The sequence below is a fragment of the Lepus europaeus genome, chromosome 3, assembly GCF_033115175.1.
Source record: "Lepus europaeus isolate LE1 chromosome 3, mLepTim1.pri, whole genome shotgun sequence".
NCBI classification, from domain to species: Eukaryota; Metazoa; Chordata; class Mammalia; order Lagomorpha; family Leporidae; genus Lepus; species Lepus europaeus.
Window position 1 is genome coordinate 163,143,357 of NC_084829.1, and position 20,894 is coordinate 163,164,250.

The following is a 20,894-nucleotide window of genomic DNA, read 5'->3' on the forward strand; positions in this document are numbered from 1 at the left end:
CTAAAGTCTTCATTTGTCATTTTGAATCTTGAAACCTATTGAATTAGTACAGATACAAATAAGATTAAAAAGATATAAATGTGAAAAAAACTTTAGGAACTATTATAATGAAAATTTCATTTTGAGAGTAAAAGATTCTCATCTATTTTTTTTTGTGTGTGTGTTAACATCTTTTTTTTTCATTTATTAAACTTTTATTTAATGAATATAAATTTCCAAAGTACAGCTTATGGGTTACAATGGCTTCCCCCCTCCCATTACTTCCCTCCCACCCGCAACCTCCCCCTTTCCCACTCCCTCTCCCCTTCCATTCACATCAAGATTCATTTTCAATTCTCTTTATATACAGAAGATCAGTTTAGTATATATTAGGTAAAGATTTCAACAGTTTGCCCCCATATAGCAACACTAAGTGAAAAAAATACTGTTGGAATACTAGTTATAGCATTAAATAACAGTGTACAGTACATTAAAGACAGAGATCCTACATGATATTTTTTTTAAATTAATTAATTTTCTATGCCATTTCCAATTTAACACCAGGTTTTTTTTTTTCATTTCCAATTATCTTTATATACAGAAGATTGATTCAGTATATAATTAGTAAAGATTTCATCAGTTTGTACCCACACAGAAACACAAAGTGTAAAAATACTGTTTCAGTACTAGTTATAGCATCACTGCACATTAGATAACACATTAAGGACAGATCCCACATGGGATGTAAGTACACAGTGACTCCTGCTGCTGACTTAACAATTTGACACTCGTGTTCATGGCGTCAGTAATCTCAATCAGACTTGCCCCAAATGGTGGAGTTAGAAATGTGCCAGGGGATTCCAATACAGTCCCATCAAGGTGACATGTACCAATGCCATCTCACTAGTCCAAGTGATCAATTTCAGTTCACAATTGATGGCTCTGATAGGTCTAAGAGTCAAAGGGATGACACAAACAAGACAAGTGTCTGCTAATACTAACTGATAGAATCAAAAAGGGAGAGAAGGATCCAACATGGGAAGCGGGATACACAGCAGACTCATAGAATGGCACATGTCCTAAACAACACTCTGGCCTCAGAATCAGCCCTTAAGGCATTTGGATCTGGCTGAAGAGCCCATGAGAGTATTGTAGACATGGAAAGCCAAGATACCATGGAAAAGAAAAAAAAAAAAAAAGAAGAAGACCTAAATGAAAGATCTCTGAGTGAGATCCCAGTGGAAAGAACGGGTCATCAAAGGAGGTACCTTTCTCTGAAGGGAGGAGAGAACTTCCACTTTGACTATGACCCTATCAGAATAACATCAAAGTCAGCGAACTCTAAAGGCTTCCATAGCCTTGGCAACTCATGACTAGAGCCTATTGAGATTCTCAGCTATTCTAATGTTTCTTTCTCATGATCTTGCGTTACCAAGTGTAACTTAACACACACACACATAGTAAGCTACTTTTTTTCTTTCCTTAATTTTTATCAATTTTTATAGTTTCATTGTTAATATTCATGAGAACACAGTCTACCATTTGTGCATATATACAAGGTCTGAAAAGAAATATTTTAAGTGTATTACTTCGGCATTCCACAAAATGTACTGTGCCTGAGATTACAGTTTACAGTTACTGGAAATGTTTAAAGTTCTGACACACTGAATCTAGATACCTCATTAAATTCTTTCCTTAAGCATGAAGTCAGGACCACCTTCCTTCTAAGAAGGTAGTAGTTCTAGGAATGCTTTCTAAAGTAACTTGAAATAAACTAGAAACTTAACAGTGACCATAAGATAATTTTCTTCCCTCAGTTTGTATATTTACATGAGATAGCTGTTTTATCTTACCAGCTATCTTATCTCCAACATCTTTATTCAAAATGAAGTATTTTAAAAAGATCCCCCAAAACAAAATTTCTCCCCCGCCAACTATGTTTTAAAACTTGATTCCTGTTTTTTATTCCTTTAAGGTGAGAGGCCCTCCAACTGCCGGGGCATTTAAAGAAAGACCAACCAAGCCTACAGCATTTCGAAAATTTTATGAGCGAGGAGACTTCCCAATTGCCCTTGAGCATGATTCGAAAGGAAACAAAATAGCCTGGAAGGTAAGTGAGGGCAGCTGTGACAGCCAGCTGTGCCTGCTGGAGTGACATCTCCCACTGCCAAGCAAGCTTGGCTGCTAAGTAAATAAACTGGAGTCATGTCTTAGCAAAGGGAGGCTGGTGGGTACGCTCTTAGAGAAAGCCCCCTGTGTCAGCTGTCCACCTTGACTAACAATTAAATTATAGCCTGCAAAGAGGGAAATGACAGAGTGCTTTCCCTGGGAGAATTGTCTGCTGCCCAATTCATCTCTATTTTTATGAGAACCTAGCAGCCCAGCCTGTTTCAGGCAGTCCATCAAATGATGCAACTGGCAGCTGGATAAGGAGAGCAACAGCCATTTATCTCCCCCAAATTTCACCTTCCTGCAGGACACTTCCAAATGGAAGCTTTAATTACCTAAATGGATAGGTCAAGATTGTGTGCTCCCAGGAAATGCAGAGTAGAATACAAAGAAGGCAGAGCCTGCCTCCCCAGTCCCCTCTCTCTGCAGCCTGTGTCAGCCCGCGCCGGGGCTGTCATACGTGCCCTGTTAGAGGCTGACCTCCACTGCCGAAGCCATTACAGCACCGACGTTTTTCTGACAAAAGGTTAATTGGCTTCAAAATAAATGTATTGCCTAATGACTCCATTCTAATGTGGCCGTGTTTCTTTCTAAAAGGCCCACTGATGTTATTTGTAAAAACTTGCCAATCTCTTAAGTGGAGGAGGCTTTTACATTTAATTTGAAAAATGAATGCTGATCTCTAACTGGCTTCTACTATTTAATTATTTTTGTTATCAGCCACTTTGCTTTAGGTGATATTTATCGGCTAGAAGTGCTTCTCTGCCTACAGAGCAAAGCAGTTGCTTGCATATGAGAATCACATCAGGTTGAGGAAAATAAAAGGTTTTGGCCAAATAGCAGTTGAATCAAGCAGTTGACACCTTTGACTAAAAAGTCCAGTAGCCTTATCTGAAGGTGGATGGAGGCATTGTTTGTCATTAGGAACAAATACATTTATGTTAAAAAGTAAAATAATCAGATTGAAGAATCTGTCCAAGTAAATAGCTTAGAAGTATGCATTGAAATGAACTTCTTTGCAAAAACTGAAAAAATTGTTGGCATTGAATCTAGTATGTCTTGAAAATATTGTCACATTATTATCAAATATCTCTAAATCTTGAGCAATCATCTGGTATTCAGTTATTGAATTTAGGATTATTCTAAGTTATAAGAGAAACCTTGTGGTATCCTTGTCATTAAACCTTCAGTTTTCTAAGGGGAGGGATGGAGAGCTGAGTAGCATTATCTTTCATTTAATCATTCAAATTTGAATGTGAATTTGTTATATGAACACATACTTGCAATGAAAAAAAAAGAGAACATAGCAATTATAACTATTTTAGATACCTTGGTCTTAATGTAAGGCATAGTTTAAAGTTTTTCTGTGATTTGGACCTTCGTTTCTATTTGATGACTTACATTGATTTTCCATTTGCTTATCTATGTGCTGATGAATGCTGAATTACATAGATTTCCCCTTTTCTTGTTTTCTTATCTATGTACTGATTCATTCAGGATAACACATTGGGAGTTCTCAATGACGTGATTCCTGTTGTGTAGAAGAATATTTCTTAATTCTTTGTAAAAAGGGAATGAGTGTCTTTTGGCTTTTGAAGTAATTATAGCCTACATATAAATTGTATTAGTAAAAATAATTTATACAGATTTATTTTTACCTGTTCAAATAATTTGAGGAATAATTTATAGAAGTGTCAGAACACTAGAAAAATTTATCTTGAAAGTAAATTATTAATAAGAATATGGGATAAATCATTTTGCCTTACCTTTGATAATCCAACAGTTGGTAGTGTTATATATTAATGTTAGCCATCGCAAAACACACCGAACACCAGAGAAGGGATAGGGTTTATTGGGGAACACCCAACAGACTGTAGTGAAGGGGCGGTGAAGGGAAAGAGAGAGAAATAGAGTATAAGAGAGAAACAGAGAGGAGAGGAGCTAGCAAGGAGAGAAGAGGAGAGAGGAGAGCTAAGAGCAGGAGAGGAGAGCTAAGAGAGCAGAACCAAGAGAGAAGAGCCAAGAGAGCACGAGTTCAGGAACAGGCCCTTTTAAAATTTCACCTGAGGGCAGGCAGGGAAGCAGGAGCAGCAAATCCCATTAGGATGGGGGTGGAGCCTGGCTCACGTAGGTGGGCCATGCGGCCACCTAACTAAAACTGTGCCAGTTTCCTAACAGGTAGGGATATAAAGGAATGTAAACTGCTTTTCTTTTCAGGATTATATTAATTTTTTAAGCTACTATTTATTATAGTACTGATTCAGCAAGTAGAAAAGTCATAATAAGGAGGAAACAATTTACTTGCTGTCATTGATAGTATAATGGCATAACTTTAGAGACACATCTTATTTATTTCAGAACCTGTAGACTTCTACTGTTTAGGGCTTTGCTGCTATTTTCAATTCTACTACTGTAACTGAACATAAGGCATTGATATTATTAAACATAGGCTTTTGAACATTCTCTCATTATATTCATGTTTATTCCTTGTTGCATTTACTATGGGGACAGTATGGTGCTGTGTAGGGACAGAGGACTTTGTAAGTATGCCATTCCTGAAGAAGGGGCCTGGAATATTAAAGGAACTACTTTCCTTCCCCCCCAAAAAAAAAAATCAGAACCCTGCACTGTACCCCTCTGTACACTAGGGCAGAATGCCAGTAATCTCATAGCTCATCTTTCTAAAGCTCTTGAGTGGCAATGCTTCGCCAGGAAAACACTGGTCTCCTTCAGCACTGTGGGATTCCCTTAGGACCCCCAGGAGGTCTGTGAGTGCCTGAAACTGGTGATAAGAAGATCTGTTTCTTCTATCAGTTTTAAGAGGCCCTTGCCTCTGAAATGCTCAGGACTCACAGCCTTCAACTGTGACGAGATCTGTTCCAGCATCTCCGGCTCATTCCTGTCTTCCAAGTTTCCGGCGTGGGACTCCCTGCCCAAGTTATCACATGTCCCTTCTACATGTTCTGGATGAGCTGACCTGGTCATCGCCATGTTGGAAACACCAGGCATTCTTGCAGTGACAAGGCTGTGATATCGCCTTACACAAAACCTAAAAGCCAAAAAATAGAAGAGGTAGAGATGGGTAAATGTTTTTCATGTTTAGCTTTCTCAGTCTCAGCCTGAACTGATGGAGCAATTCAGTGCCCGTGTGTTCCAGATGCCCGAGCAAACAGGCAGACTGACCGCTGTCCCCTGTCCTGTGTAGTCTATTCCTTCTGGTATCTCCGAAGATCACAGCAGTGTCCAGTACAACTCACTTCGATGGTGGAAATGTGCTCCGTTGACGCTGTCTTCATCCAGTGCTACTGGCCATGTGTGGCCGTTAAGCACTTGAAATGTGTCTACTGGGACCGAGGACCTGAATTTTAATTAGTTTTAATTAATTTTAATTTAAATAGCCACATGGTAACCACATTAAACTGTACAGCTCTAGATTAAAATAATGGCAGTCAAAAATAAGTGCTTGAATTTGCTACCCAAATAAAAGCCTATAGCTATGTTCTCATCTTAGTTATGTATATTTATCAGAAATTCCTCAGTAAATATGAGAAAAATTCCGTAACACGTCCATACTTACAGTAAAATTTTCTGTATACTTATTGATGGGAAGTTTGTTATGTGTGAAAGATAAATACTGTTGGCCGGCACCGCAGCTCACTTGGCTAATCCTCCGCCTGCGGCGCCGAAACCCCAGGTTCTAGTCCCAGTTGGGGCGCTGGATTCTTTCCCAGTTGTTCCTCTTCCATTCCAGCTCTCTGCTGTGGCCCGGGAAGGCAGTGGAGGATGGCCCAGGTGCTTGGGCCCTGCACCCACATGGGAGACCAGGAGAAGCACCTGGCTCCTGGCTTCGGATCAGCACAGCATGCCGACCGTATCAGCCATTTGGGGGGTGAACCAATGGAAGAAAGACTTTTCTCTCTGTCTCTCTCTGCCTGTCAAAAAAACAAAAACAAAAAAAAAAAAAAAAAAAGGAAGGAAGGAAGGAAAGATAAATACTGTAAATTTGATCCAGAATATGAAATTTACCAGGAAAACCATGGAATACATTTTTATCCACATTTTCCTCCTTTTTTAAAAGATTTTATTTATTTATTTGAGAGGTAGAATTACATACAGTGAGAGGGAGAGGGAGAGAGAGAGAGAAAGAGAGAGAGAGAGAGAGAGAGGTCTTCCATCCACTGATTTACTCCCCAGATGGCTGCAATGGCCAGAGCTGAGGTGATTCAAAGCCAGGAGCCAGGAGCTTCTTCCAGGTCTCCTGTGTGGGTGCAGGGGCCCAAGCACTTGGGCCATCTTCTACTGCTTTCCCAGGCCATGGAAGAGAGCTGGATTGGAAAAGGAGCCGCTGGGTCTAGAACCGGCATCCTAACCTACTGCACCACAGTGCCAGCCCCCTAATCCACGTTTTTCAAGCATGACTGAAGAATTCCTGCCAATCAATGGTTATAGCCATAAGAAGGTATAAAAGTTGTTTAAACTAAACATTTTAATCTGCTTCTTTCTCTACATTTTTCTGAACTCCACTAACATTCAAGAAACAGAACTGCTATTCTTGTGTGGGTATCTTCAAGAGCCACATGATAGGCATGGAAGTGAAAAAGAGCTGAAGAGTCTGGATAAGTCCCCAAGTAGACCACTGGCATGAGCAATGCAAATGTTAAAACTGTGTTCTCACCTTCAGTTCCCATAATCCTGTAATATGAATCACATGCTTATAAAACTAGCTGGGTTAGCAGGTGGGCCCCACTCTAAGTTTCCATGTGGAAATTGTGTAGAGAGGAATGACATTGCATCAACTTGCAAAACATTCAGAACACTCTGCTGGACACAGAGTGAAGAGAGATGTAAATGTAGATGCAAAGAAGTTTTGAATTGCACTAAAACTACATCGTCACGCGTGAGTCAGAGGAGAATGTGAACTCTGTTCTCTTACTTCACCTACAGGCATCCTTGGCTGCCCCTCCACACTGGTCTCTTTATGTCAACCTGGAGGCTTCCTCCTCGCCATCCCTGCTACCCCCTCCCCTTCTACTTCCTTTTGTTCTTCTTCCTTCAATTCCTCCTCTCCCTCTTCATTCTCTTCTTCATCTCCTTTCTCTTCACCTTCCTCCTCCTGCCTTTCCTCTTGTTGTTCATCACTTTGAGAAATCCATGTTCCCCTCTATAATTTTACCAGGGCTCCTTCTGGTTCTCTGTTGGGCAGAAACCTGAAGTCATTTGTAGTATTTGTCTGAGTGAACTTGAAATAACAATCATCACTTACATACTTAATAAAGAACTTAAATATGAATCATAGGTGGCACTGTGAGATTCATCAGTTTAGTATGAATTCTGATTTCAAGTCATTGTTTTGAATAGTCTGTAAATGCAAGTCATTTAAAATAATCATTTCAATGGAGGCCTCAAGAGACATTTGAGCAAAATATCGTAGGCACATCAGATTTTTAAAAATAACTATATACTATCATAAACTATTCATTTATCTTCGAGATTTTTCTCATTTTCTGCATTCCTGTTTTTCCTTTGTTTTAAATGTAAATGATTTTCAGGAGTCATTTAAAAAATTTTTTTTACAACTGATACTCTTCATGTTAATGGGATAATTAACACAGATATCAGATTCAATGTGGTTCATAGATACAATCCTAAGAATATAGGAGTCACTTATTCTGAAATAAATTAATAAAGCATAAACAGGTATATGTGAGAATGGACTTGGGTAGCCTCTACTCAGTGTTAGACATGCGTCTTCTTGCTGGCCTGTTGGAGACACATAAAACTTCACCACAAAAGCATAATTACCCTGAGGTCATTTGATTAATACACAGTTACCTCCTGACTAAAAGTTGGATCACAAGACTTTGTTCTATGACAAACTGATGTAAGTTCAAATTAATTTCATCCGATAACCACAAACACACTTTTCTAATACTTTTTATCAATGATCATTTATATGAACATGTCATTGGCATATATATATATATATATATAGGCATTATATCCCACATTATTCCAAAATTTAAGTAGTCTTACATGAACTATAAAACACACAACGTTAGCAAAAATAAGACAGATGAGAGCAAATGAAAAACAGAACCTAAAATGTACCCCAAATCACAGTTACTGAGAATAGGCATGTCCTGGGATCCTCTCAGGCAAGGACCTGAGTCTGCGGCTCTGGCTGGTTTGCTCCCTTGTGCTTGGCCCTGGAAGGGTTTCTGGAGCAGAGCAGTTGCTCAATGGTGTGTTCTGAGTGGAGGCGAAGCATCGCTGGAGCCGGCTGTTTTTAAGTTTTACTGCTCTACACTTGACTTCATGACCAATCGCCTCTCTGGGCTTCATTTCCTTATCTGTGACAACAATGTGCCAGATGACTTCTATGACCTTTAAAATTATTATTTTTTAAAAATTTTCGTTTACCTCTTATTTAAAGGGCAAAGAGAGAGACAGACAGACAGGTTTTCCATCCACTGCTTCACTCCCAAGTGCTCATAACAGCCAAGACTGGGCCAGTCAAAGCTAGGAGCCCAAAACTCGTTCTGGGTCTCCTATATGGGTGCGAGGACTCTAGTGCTTTGACCGTCACTTGCCGCCTCCCAGAGTCTGCGTAAGCAGGAAACCAGAATCAGGAGTGGCTCCAGTGCTTGAACCCAGGCATTCTGATAATGAACTCTGGGGCATGCCAAGCGTGTCTTTAACAGGCCAAACACCCACTGCCCTGTGACCCTTTTCAATTATGGGAATTCAATGAAATTTTGTTTCTTGGTTATTAAAATATTTGTCTTTTGAGATGATCATGAAACAGTCTAAAGAATAAACACTGGGTAAAATGTTGCTAAAGAGACCCAGTCTTACAGTAGCAAATTGGAACCATGAACAGCAGCAGCGCAGTGTGGCAGCCACAGTTTCAGGAGGGCTGAGCCCTATCCTGAGGCTGCTCCTCTGATTATCCACCAGTGCTCCTCCAGAGACCGCTCATTTCTTGAAGCTCACTTCAAAATGACAAGTTCATTTCTCTTTCTAAATGACTTACAGTATATGTCCAACTTAATTATCAATCAAAGAGAAGGCTGTGCATGCGTTAAATACTTCAACTAGTCTTTGAAATGTCCACTGACAGTGCCTTGGACAACACCGTCAGTTCTGTGTTGAATTGAATCCGTTTAGTATTTCCTCCCTGATATTCCCACCTTTTTCTCAGTCCCTTTCAGTTCTCAGAGCATTGGTATTCATGAACTATAAAAAACCCTGTCAGTGTGACTGTTTTCATTGACATAACTGATAATTTCCTAGTGGGAAAAACAGTTATTGAATATAATTATTATTAAAATGTGTACTAATTTTCTCACAATTAAAATCAGCCCCAAACCATGATAGCTCATTACCTGTAAACATTATTGCATTTTAAAGTAAGTCACACTGTGATATGATACCTGATCCATTCGTCTTCAGTACAGTTACGGGATTCTGCAATTTTGATTTGTTATTTAGTCCCTTGGCACCTTAAATTTCTTAATGTTTCCATTTCTTAAGTTTGCAAAGAAATTCGTGCTGTGTCTCTTGCCCCTCAGGTAAAGGTTATGTTGACTTTTGAAATCTTGTAAGCAAATTTATTAGAGCTGAGTAATTTGTTTCACCTAAGGAAGAATGACTGCTCTGTTGGAATTGTTCCGGGCTTCTGTATCTTTTGAGAACTGCCAAAGCCTGAGGTTGGGTAACAGGTCTTATTAGAATTTGTATGGCAGATTTTATAAAAGAAGTGATAATTCACCTGGTTTTTGTACAGGAGAGCTGCTCCATTCATTCCTATTGTTAATTCCCCAGTGATTAATTAATAGGCAGTGCTATTCTAAAAGTCTTGAGAAGAAATACCTCTCTGACAATTAAGGTACTATTCTGTGTTTTTTGGAGGGGGCAACTGCACACACAATCCCATTCTTTTATTTGGTGCACGTTGCTGTATCTTAAAAAGTGTGCAGCATAAAAATACAACCGTGTATCGGAAATAACTTTAATTTAAATGGTTAGTTGACCTCTGGAAGCTAGATGAAAGGTTTTCTGCTGAATGGGCTGGTGCTCCCTGCTGCCTATATAATTTATGTGAGAAATTAGTGCGAATGGTTCACTTTTATGGAGCAGAGCTGCTTGTAGCAAGCCTGCAGAAACAATTTTCCCCCAAGCCTCCATCTGTTCTTCAAACTGGGGCATATGCCATCTCATCGAGCTTGAAAGTCAACTGATTTATAACTCCTGCAAAGTGCATAGATTGAAAAGAAAGGTCGACTGCTGCTCTGTGACAGTGATTTGTTAGGCACTGGCTAAAGACAATTCACATCACCAAGGACCCCAGGGGAAACAAGCCCTGTTGTAAGTTTCAGATCTCAGTAGACTGACAAGTAGAAGAAAAACAAATCACTCCTGCTTGGTATGTTAGGCGACCACCACTGTTGAGAAGTAGGAGAGGTTGTGATAGTGTTAAGGGTACCATAGCTAGGAGAGCGTATTGTCACTTAATATCCCATGAAGAAAGGAGATTGTGGTCACCTTCCCAGAGGCAAATGTTGCAACTTTCGAAGTTTCACTACTCCAGTCTTTATACTAAAAATTTGTCTTGGTGCTTATCTGAAAGGTCGGTTTGGGGATACAAGTGAACCTCTGGTGAATTTCTGTGTCTGCCAGGATGGTGAATCTCCAGTTCTATTCGTCACTATCTTAATGGGTCATTCCTGCTGTGTCATCACTTACCCCATATCCCTGCTGTTTATTGAAGCACTATTAAGATCACAAGTGTTTTGACAGATGACAAGTGGAATCAGATCAAAGAAGTAATTACTAAAAATTAAAATCATTGTTTCTGTTTAGATGAGTTCAGGTATCTCTTAAGATTTGATCCTTTAAGTTACATAGAGAATTTCAACCCTCTGAAGTTGCACTGAAGGTTTTCCTTTTCTTTAAGGTAAAATCTGTAGGATATGTTAATGAACAGTTAGCTCCATCTAAATCCATATTTCAGGAATTTTTGTTCACCTTTATCAAAAAAGTTTATCCTGACCTTGAAAGTTCCAAGTGAAAGTTAGTACAGATCAGATAATCTGTTGAACTCATACATGAAATATAAATTTTGATGCTTGCTACTACATATAAAGTTTTGTTTTAATGTGAAATATAAGCATGTTTATTTTACTAGAAAGCAGAAGGAATAAATAAATCATTGATCATTTCCATCATTCACTGGATAAAAACTATTAATGCTTTCAGAAGAGTTTCCATCTTACCATTCTTTTCACACAATTGACATAGGGGTGGGTTTTTTTTGCGGCAGAAAAGAGCTTGCTTGAGATATTATATAAAAGGTCTTTCACAAACATTTTTGTCATTGAATAGTTTATAAAAATATACATATTTAATTATTAAGTCTTCAGGGTTTTTTTCCTAGTCTAAAAGTAATAAACATACTTGTAAAAAATTGGAAAATGATGAAAGGTATGTAGAAGATAAATTTATCCTGAGATATTTTTAGTAAGTCTTTTTAAGACAGCAAATCTTGGGCTGGCATTGTGTAGTGAGTAAAGTAGTTGCCTGCAACACTGGAATCCCATATAGGTACCAGTTCAAGTCCTGACTGCTCCATTTCTAATCCACCTCCCTGCTAATTGCCTGTGAAAAGCAGTGAAAGATGGCCTAAGGATTTTCTCCTCCACCCATGTGGGAGACCCAGAAGAAGCCCCTGACTGAGCCTTGGCTGCTGCCACCACTTGGGGAGTCAACCAGTAGATGGAAGATCGCCCTCTCTCTCTCATTCTCTCTCTCTCTCTCTTTCTTTCTATCTTTCTTCCTTTCCTTTCTTCTTTCTTTCTTTCCTTCCTTCTTTCTTTCTCTTTCTTTTTTTCCTTCCTTCTTTCTTCTTCTTTCTCTCTTTCTTCCTTCCTTTCTTTCTTTCTTTCTTCCTTCCTTTCTTTCTCTCTCTCTCTCTCTCTCTCTCTCTCTCTCTCTCTCTCTCTCTTCCTCTCTCTGTAACTCTGACTTTCAAATAAATAAATAAATCTTTAAATAAAATAAGACAACAAGTCTTTATAACTTAAAATTATTTTTAAGATGACCATCTTCTAATAGGTAATTTTTCATCAGTAATTACTAAGGCCTGTGAAAAAGATACATACCAACGTGTTTCCTTGTGTAGCTGTGTGTTAGCAAGGCCACACACAGGTGGCTTTTCCTACAGTAACTCTTTTTTTTTTTTCATTTATTAAACTTTTATTTAATGAATATAAATTTCCAAAGTACAGCTTATGGGTTACAATGGCTTCCCCCCTCCCATAACTTCCCTCCCACCCGCAACCCTCCCCTTTCCCGCTCCCTCTCCCCTTCCATTCACATCAAGATTCATTTTCAATTCTCTTTATATACAGAAGATCAGTTTAGTATATATTAGGTAAAGATTTCAACAGTTTGCCCCCATATAGCAACACTAAGTGAAAAAAATACCGTTGGAGTACTAGTTATAGAATTAAATAACAGTGTACAGCACATTAAAGACAGATATCCTACATAATATTTTTTAAAAATTAATTAATTTTCTATGCCATTTCCAATTTAACACCAGGGTTTTTTTTCATTTCCAATTATCTTTATATACAGAAGATCGATTCAGTATATAATTAGTAAAGACCTCATCAGTTTGTACCCACACAGAAACACAAAGTGTAAAAATACTGTTTTAGTACTAGTTATAGCATCACTTCACGTTAGACAACACATTAAGGACAGATCCCACATGGGATGTAAGTACACAGTGACTCCTGCTGCTGACTTAACAATTTGACACTCCTGTTCATGGCATCAGTAATCTCCCTAGGCTCTAGTCATGAGTTGCCAGGGCTATCTATGGAAGCCTTTAGAGTTCGCTGACTTTGATCTTATTCCGATAGGGTCATAGTCAAAGTGGAAGTTGTCTCCTCCCTTCAGAGAAAGGTACCTCCTTCTTTGATGGCCCCGTTCTTTCCACTGGGATCTCACTCACAGAGATCTTTCATTTAGGTTTTTTTTTTTTTTTTTTTCCCCATGGTATCTTGGCTTTCCATGCCTAGAATACTTTCATGGGCTCTTCAGCCAGATCCGAATGCCTTAAGGGCTTATTCTGAGGCCAGAATGTTCTTTAGGACATCTGCCATTCTGTGAGTCTGCTGTGTATCCCGCTTCCCATGTTGGATCGTTTTTTCCCTTTTTGATTCTATCAGTTAGTATTAGCAGACACTAGTCTTGTTTGTGTGATCTCTTTGACTCTTAGACCTATCAGAGCCATCAATTGTGAGCTGAAATTGATCACTTGGACTAGTGAGATGGCATTGGTACATGCCACCTTGATGGGATTGTATTGGAATCCCCTGGCTCCACCGTTTGGGGCAAGTCAGATTGAGCATGTCCCAAATTGTAACTCTTGTGGTACAGTGCCCCAGCCTCATGAGTTTGTCATTGTGAGCATGTCCTCAGCATGTTTTTGAAGGGGATAGTAACCTGTATTTAAAAAACAGATTATTGAATATGAAGCACATTTCTTCATATTGGGAAAAGCATAAAAACGGACCCAAAGGGTTGGTAAAATTATTTAAAGTCAATTTCGGCTCTTAATCTAACACATCTCATCTATAACAACAATCCTATGGATCTTCCAAGATGAAATTCTATTCTGAATAAAGGACAACCTAAAAAAATCTTTCTAGATAAAAATTCCCAAATCCTGTGTTTTTATTCAGATTCATCTGTGTGTGTATTTAATTAAGTTTATAAAAAATAGGAACATGGATTGAATATTTCTGAATCCTTGAGTATCTTAAAAATATAAGTTTTCAACTTTGATGTACATGAAACAATTCGACAGACAATAACATGCTTAAATTATACTTTCTGTATAATGCTGTAAAATGTACCATCATTATTTTCTAACATATGATTACTGAGAGAAATTAAGACAAGTTTGGTTTTTATTCCTTTGATAGCAATCTGTTCTTATTTGCTCACTTATTTGTTTTGTTTGACAGCCTTGAAAATTATACTTTTTTTTGCCTAACTAAAAGTTGCTTCCATGTATGTCTTATTTTTTTATTCGTTCTTCCTTTAATCTAGTAAGTTTATTATCTGTGTACTTGAAACTTTTTCTCAACTAAGGAAACTTTTCTTTTGTAATATCACTGATTATTTTTGTGATAATTTTCCATTTTCTTTTTTGAACAAATATTGTATGATTACTATATGCTTATATTCTATCCTATCATTTCTATCAGTTTCAATATTTTTGTCTTTTTTTACATTTTTTAATCTTAGAAGAGAGCATTATTAAGCTTTTTTTTTTTTTTGCATGAATCTGTTACTGTTGAAACTTCAAATTTCAGCTCTTCTTAGGCGGATTGCCAGCACCTACCCAGTAACTTGTGTCTAGTATAAGTATGTTTCATTTGGTCCTGTTCTTTTAGCCTAAGATGGGGATTTTCTTTAACTTCCGACAAGAAGACAGATGGATTAAACAAAGACTTAAAGTCCCTGAGACGTACAAGTACCCATCTCTGTCTTTTTTATCCTTAACTATAGCAGTTTGTTTGTGGGACGTTACCTTTTAGGACGAAATGCAATGGGCTATCGGGAGTCTGTGCACCTAATTCTTGCTCAGTGTTCAGTTGTTTCTGAGCGTTGTCTGTGAATGGATATTGGGGGGATGGCAATGATGCTGTGGAAGTGGAGAGAATTTTATCTTAAAGGTCTATTAATTCACAGTAAAAGGTTGATGGCACAGTTATCTCCTATCCCTCACCCCTTCCCCTCATTTTATTCCAGATTTTATGTATCTTGCAGTGAGTGGCAGAAAGTGAAGGAGGGGTGGAAAGGCTGCCTTCCTCCCTTTGGATGGGTGCTTCTGCCTGTTACAAATAAGTTCACTATGATTGTGACTTTTCAATCCAGTTCCATTGGCCTCATCGTCTTCACATTCCTTTTATTTCTGCTTGTGCATTTATGACTATACTGGTTTTCAGTTTGATGTTGGGGTTTCCTTTTATCCTGTATCCTCATAGATAATTTTGTAGTGTGTTTAGAGAGGTTATGTCAGAGACTCCTGTCAAGATTCTATTTAAAACTGCTGAGTCCAATATATTTTTGTACATTACTGGACTATATTTTATTATAGAGAAATAATGTGACCTTATCCATGCTTAGGCAAAATGACTTGTCTATTCATAAAGCAACTGAGTATTAATATTGGATAGGACACAGTGCAGGACCCTCTAACCTGGATGATTTAGGTTCTGATCTTAAGAAACTTATTTACTAAAATGGATCACTATTCAAAGAAGAAATTTAAGTGTCCAAGACTACAGATCTAAAAGAAATTGCCTCCTCTTGCATAGGTCATACATTTTCAGTCCTTCATGCAGCATATGTCAAACATATGCAGCTTCAATGAGATGATTCTAATAATTTCTGTATTCAAATTTTTTAATCTGAGAGAACCTGTAATACTTTTACCAGCTTATAAATTGGTATCTGTTCCAGTAAATGCAATGTACTCACCCTTTTGTTTTTGTCCTGTTTTAACCTTATTAATATATTTAGAAATAGTACATTTTACCTGTAAAATGACCTTCAGGTGGCCAAACAGCAGACCTATATATGTACAAGTTGTGGCAATCCCCAGTTTCAACGAGATATTGCTAATGCTAAAGTTACGCTTTATATTTTGAAATAAATACTGGTATTCATGTTTTTACCTAGGTTTGAATTCTAAAAATTTATTTGACTTGAGATTCAATATGATTTAAAACTGAGGACTTTTGGAGTCCCAGCTAAATACAGGCTAAACATTCTCATCGATCCTTGACATCTCTTGGTCTCTTTTTTCTTATTTTCTCTCTTTGTTTCACCATGTTTCATCCTGGTTGGTTTCCTTAGCTCTATCTTCCAACTTGTTAATTCATTGTCTTTGGTTAGGTTTAATCTACTGTCTTACTTGTCTATTGATGTTCTTTTTTTTTCATATTTAGTTTTAGTGAACATCAATACTAAATTTTATATCTATTTCTTTAAAAGATCGCTCTGCTCTTATTTTCATATTTTTTCTTGCTATTTTATAGTTTCTCTAACTGTCTTTAATCAGGTCTTTAATCAGAATTTGAATACATGCACAGTCATCTATTATCTTTGGTTCCTAGAGTAGGAGTTTGAATCTGCCCTTCTTGGGGTCTCTCGTTTGCCGGGTTGTGAAGCATCCTTGTTTGTGCTCTCAGGATGGTCTCCATCGGGCACAGCTGCTGAGCAGTCACGTGGGTCTGCCTCTAGGTTTGTTCACCATGGTGCTGCCCACCTCTCTAGATCTGCGTTTCCCCTGCATTTCTGGAAACTTGGGTATCTGTCTGTTTTATTTATTTATTATTTTTTTTTTTGAGAAGGGCCATGTATTTTTTCAATGTTTTATCCAGCATTTATAGCTTCTTTTGTCATATTGACCAGAGTTCTTTCCATCAATGCTGTAGGATTGTTTTCTCAATTACTTTAATACCATAGCTTAGACACAGAGAAAAGGACCATCTTGAGATATAGTCTTTCTTGAGGTACAGTCTTTTGTGAGATTAGTTCTAAAACTTTCCAATGTAGGAAAAATCAGTGAAATAAAGTACTCTTTTTATTTCTTTTGGAAGCCCTTTTCTTTTAAGCAAATGTAATCAGGTGATGCATATTGCATGCTTTTATATGTGCACACATATATCATAACATACACGTAAATCAAATCTTTGTTGAAAATAGTAAAATATAGGTTTAGAAAATATCACAAAAAATAGAGTTTAAAATATTTTATGCTGCCACCGGCGCTGTGGCATAGCAGGTAAAGCTGCCACCTATAGTACCAACATCCTGTATGGATGCCAGTTCAAGTCCAGGCTGCTCTACTTTCAATCCAGCTCTCTGCTGTAGCCTGGGAAAGCAGAAGATGGCCTAAGTCATTGGACCCCTGCACTCACGTGGGAGACCCAGAGGAAGCTTTTGGCTCCTGGCTTTGGATTGTGGCCATCTGGGGAATGAACCAGCAAATGGAAGATCTCTCTCTCTCTCTCTCTCTCTCTCTCTCTCTCTCTGCCTCTCTGTAACTCTGCCTTTTAAATAAATAAATAAATCTTTGTACAAAAAAGAAAAAAATATTTTATGCCAATCCACCACTCTCATTCTTGTATGTCTATAATTTGTGTGTGTGTTTGGGGGGATAATAGTTTCACGTGTATGCACATGTGTGTAGAAATCTTGATCTTATCTCAGTAATGGAGTTAAGATTTCAACTTTAACTCTTTAAAACTTAACAGAAAATTAAGGTATTCTTCAGGCACTGGTCAATCTCTTGAGGAACACTAACCCATCACCTGGAAAATATCTTTGTCTGCTTTCCATTTACTGAATATCTTAAGTACTTTCCAAAAAATCTACAAAGGACAACATTGGATTGTAGAGAATTTAGTCTTTTTGTCACTGTTCATAGAGTCATTTTAGATTTATTTCTAATTCCCATTTTTGAAGTTACTTGAGTAATGAAGAAGTATTTGTACATGCACAAAAGGAATTGCTCAGTTATGTTCATTTTTCTTTTTTCTTTTGTATTTTTAAAAAATCCATTTTGAGAAGTACTAGTGTATTAGACTGGTAATATTAAAACCACAAGTCAAAGTACAGAAGTTAAGATTTTTGTAATTCTGTTTGGAAATCTTTAGCTTTTTCTACCTGTTATAATTTTAACACTTTGTTATTGTAACTTATTACATTTAATAAACTAACAATTGCAACTGGCTTAGGATCTCAAGTAGCAAGTTAGCAAGTGGTTCATTTCATGACGGAGAGACATAGACTCTGGTGACTGTGGCTGTACCACTGGGGAAGTAAGAGACAGGGGAGACTCAGACACGTGGGGCACTTCCACCTAGCAGATGGTGCCTGGTCAGTAACATCAGAGCTTACATCCTATTGCAGAAGTAGTGAGCTCCATTTATCCTCTATAGAGTGTACCAGCGTTGTAGACTACCTTTCTTGTAAGACATCTTGCATGCTACTAGTGTAAAACATCAGTATTTGACTTGTCACTTGTTTTTTTTCTCATCACTTGCTGCCCTGTACATTGTACATCAGAGATCTTTGTGCACATGGATTGCCAACTATGTGCCTTACTTTTTGCCTTTTAACCTTTAGCCATATTGGCCATTTCTTGAAGACTGCCAGTGCCTCAATCCAGGGCCCCCAGCCTCTTCAGTGGGTCGCTAACTGCTCATCCGTGCAAATGAACCTCCCATGTGACAGTCTCCTGAAATTGTCCCTGATTTCCCAGGCTGGAGTGAGAACCCCTGCCTGGAAAACCAGCACACTTAGTACTAGGCTCATTGCTGATGAGACGCACATCTGTCTTCATGTCTTCCCCTCACAGCAGAGGATTCTAAAAGGACTGGGGTGGGACGTGATTTCACTTTGACCATGGCCCCTGATACAACATGAATAAATATTTTAAATTTGCTGTTTCAAATAATTCATTAAGATGTTATATTTTTATACATTCTATGTGTCATTCATTTGTCTAGTACCGTTGCAATTTGAATTTTGATCTACCCAGGGACCAAAAATGAAGGTGGTGATTTTTAATTTTATTTTCCAACCTTACAGATCTTGTGAAAGCTCTATGTATTGTTATGTTTCCCTGTAGACTGTAGTTTATCATGCTTTTAGGACCTTCATAGTCCCAGCTTACTGAATATTGCCTACTGCTGATAAATAGAATCTATTTGAACACCATATTGAAGTTGTTTGCTTTTTTATCGGTTGTTTGTAACTGTGTGCTCTCCAGTGGTGTTCATGGAAGTCAGTCAGGGGCATCCTGAGTACCTGCAGAGTGCCAGGCACTGTCTCGGGCTCTGCAGCACACCCCTGGGGTGCGCAGACACATCCTCTATCTCACAAAGTTTCCTTTATGATAGGAAAAGCAAAACAACTAAGCAGTAACAGTATGGAGGTGCTAAATGGTGACATTAAGAAGAAAAACAAAACAGGTGAAAGAGATAAGTGTGAGAGGATGGGGGACATTTTCATGGAGTGATTAAATAAATAAATAAATAAATAAAGTGACACTCAATTGGAGGCCATTTGGTGATATTGTCCATGTGTCTTTTTTAAACTTTGAGTTTTAACTTGATACCCTTCCTTTCTAAAATGTAGTGATATCAAGTAGAAGAGAGTATTACAGAGAAAACACAATGAAAGCCAAATAAATTATGTGCTTTTAGGACCTATTAATTACTGAAAACAGTGTCAGAGTTAAACCCCAACACTAATGAATTAACAAATTATATTTTAATTAAGTTCTTTTGCTACTAAAACACTAATTAAGGGATCACAAATGACTCTGTTTTGAATATTTCAACATAAATATTTTATGAGCATATGCAAATATGTATTTCCTTTGTGAAAAGTGCTCTTGGTATTTTAAACATAAGAAAGTCTAAATAACCAAGTAAATCCATTTTTATGTCCCCTTTCTCTTTTTATTCTGAAAATAAAATCATTAATAGTAAGAAGATTTAGGAAAACAAACAGGAAACGACAAGACACACATGAGCAGATCCATCTGGGTGCAGCAGGCTCAACCTAGATGTCTTTAGATGGGTCACACAAGGCAGGGCTTCCAGCTCAGTAAAGCCAGGGCCACAGGAAAAGTTGGTTTGTGACGTCCGGAAACATCCTCTCCATGGCTCATGGCTGAGACATCCTCTCATGGGGGCATAGCATAACATACGTTTGGTATCTTCAAACATCGACGGTGCCCGTTGCGTAACATGATGGATCTGGGAAGCTGGCAGAATTAAAAGAAGGTAGATGGAACGGAGTACTAAACACACGCAGCCTCCTTCCATCCATCACTCAGTTTCCTGGTTGCAGCTTATTAGGTGCAGGGGCATTCATTGGTGATCCAGGCCTTCGTGCAGTGGGCATCATCAGTCATAAGGAAAATGAAGTAAAATATTACTTAAAACATTGCAGAATTACTTGTGACTTGGAAAGCATAAATCCAACTACCTGCCCCACTGTCAGCCATAAAATTAGTAGAGAAAATGTGCTTGTGAAATCAATTGGTTATCAAAAGTATTATATCAGAAATCTAAATATTGTATACTTAATATGCATATTTTTGTAGTGTTTGCTTCATTAAAATCTTTTTAAAGATTTATTCATTTGAAAGAGTTATGGAGGGAGGGGAAGAGATGGAGAGACAGGAAGAGAGAGAGACAGAGAGGGATAGAGACAGAGAGAGATCTAGCTTCTGTCTGCTGGTTCACTTTCCCAAAAGGCAACAACAACCCTGGGCTGGACCACGCAGAAGCCAGTAGCCCGGAGCTCTTGGTCTTCCACACGGGTAACAGGGGCCCAAGCACTTGGGCAGTCTTCTGCTGCTTTTCCAGGTGCATTAGCAGGGAGCTGGATTGGAAGTGGAGCAGCCGGCACTCAAAGTGATACTCATATTGGATACGGGCATCAGAGGTAGTGGCTTAACCTGCTGTACTACAAACACTGACCCCTATGAAATTGTTTTAGCAGAAAAAAAGATTCATCTGTTCCTTAATGTAAATATGATGGAAGTTTTGTAGCAGACAAGCTATACAGATATTAAAGTTTTTTTTAGTTGAAGTAGTAATGGAATATGTAAATGATTTAAATGTAGAACTTAACTGTATTTT

The 20,894-nt window shown here is 38.1% G+C and overlaps 1 protein-coding gene across 2 annotated transcripts in view; it reads left to right on the plus strand.

Annotated features, from left to right (window-relative positions):
- Positions 1-20,894, plus strand: part of PACRG (parkin coregulated) — a 589,968-nt gene that overhangs the window by 110,553 nt on the left and 458,521 nt on the right. For both annotated transcript variants that reach the window (XM_062187779.1, XM_062187780.1), the window contains exon 2: positions 1,955-2,089. In XM_062187779.1, the coding sequence (XP_062043763.1) occupies positions 1,955-2,089 (135 nt within the window). The remainder of the gene's footprint in view (positions 1-1,954; positions 2,090-20,894) is intronic.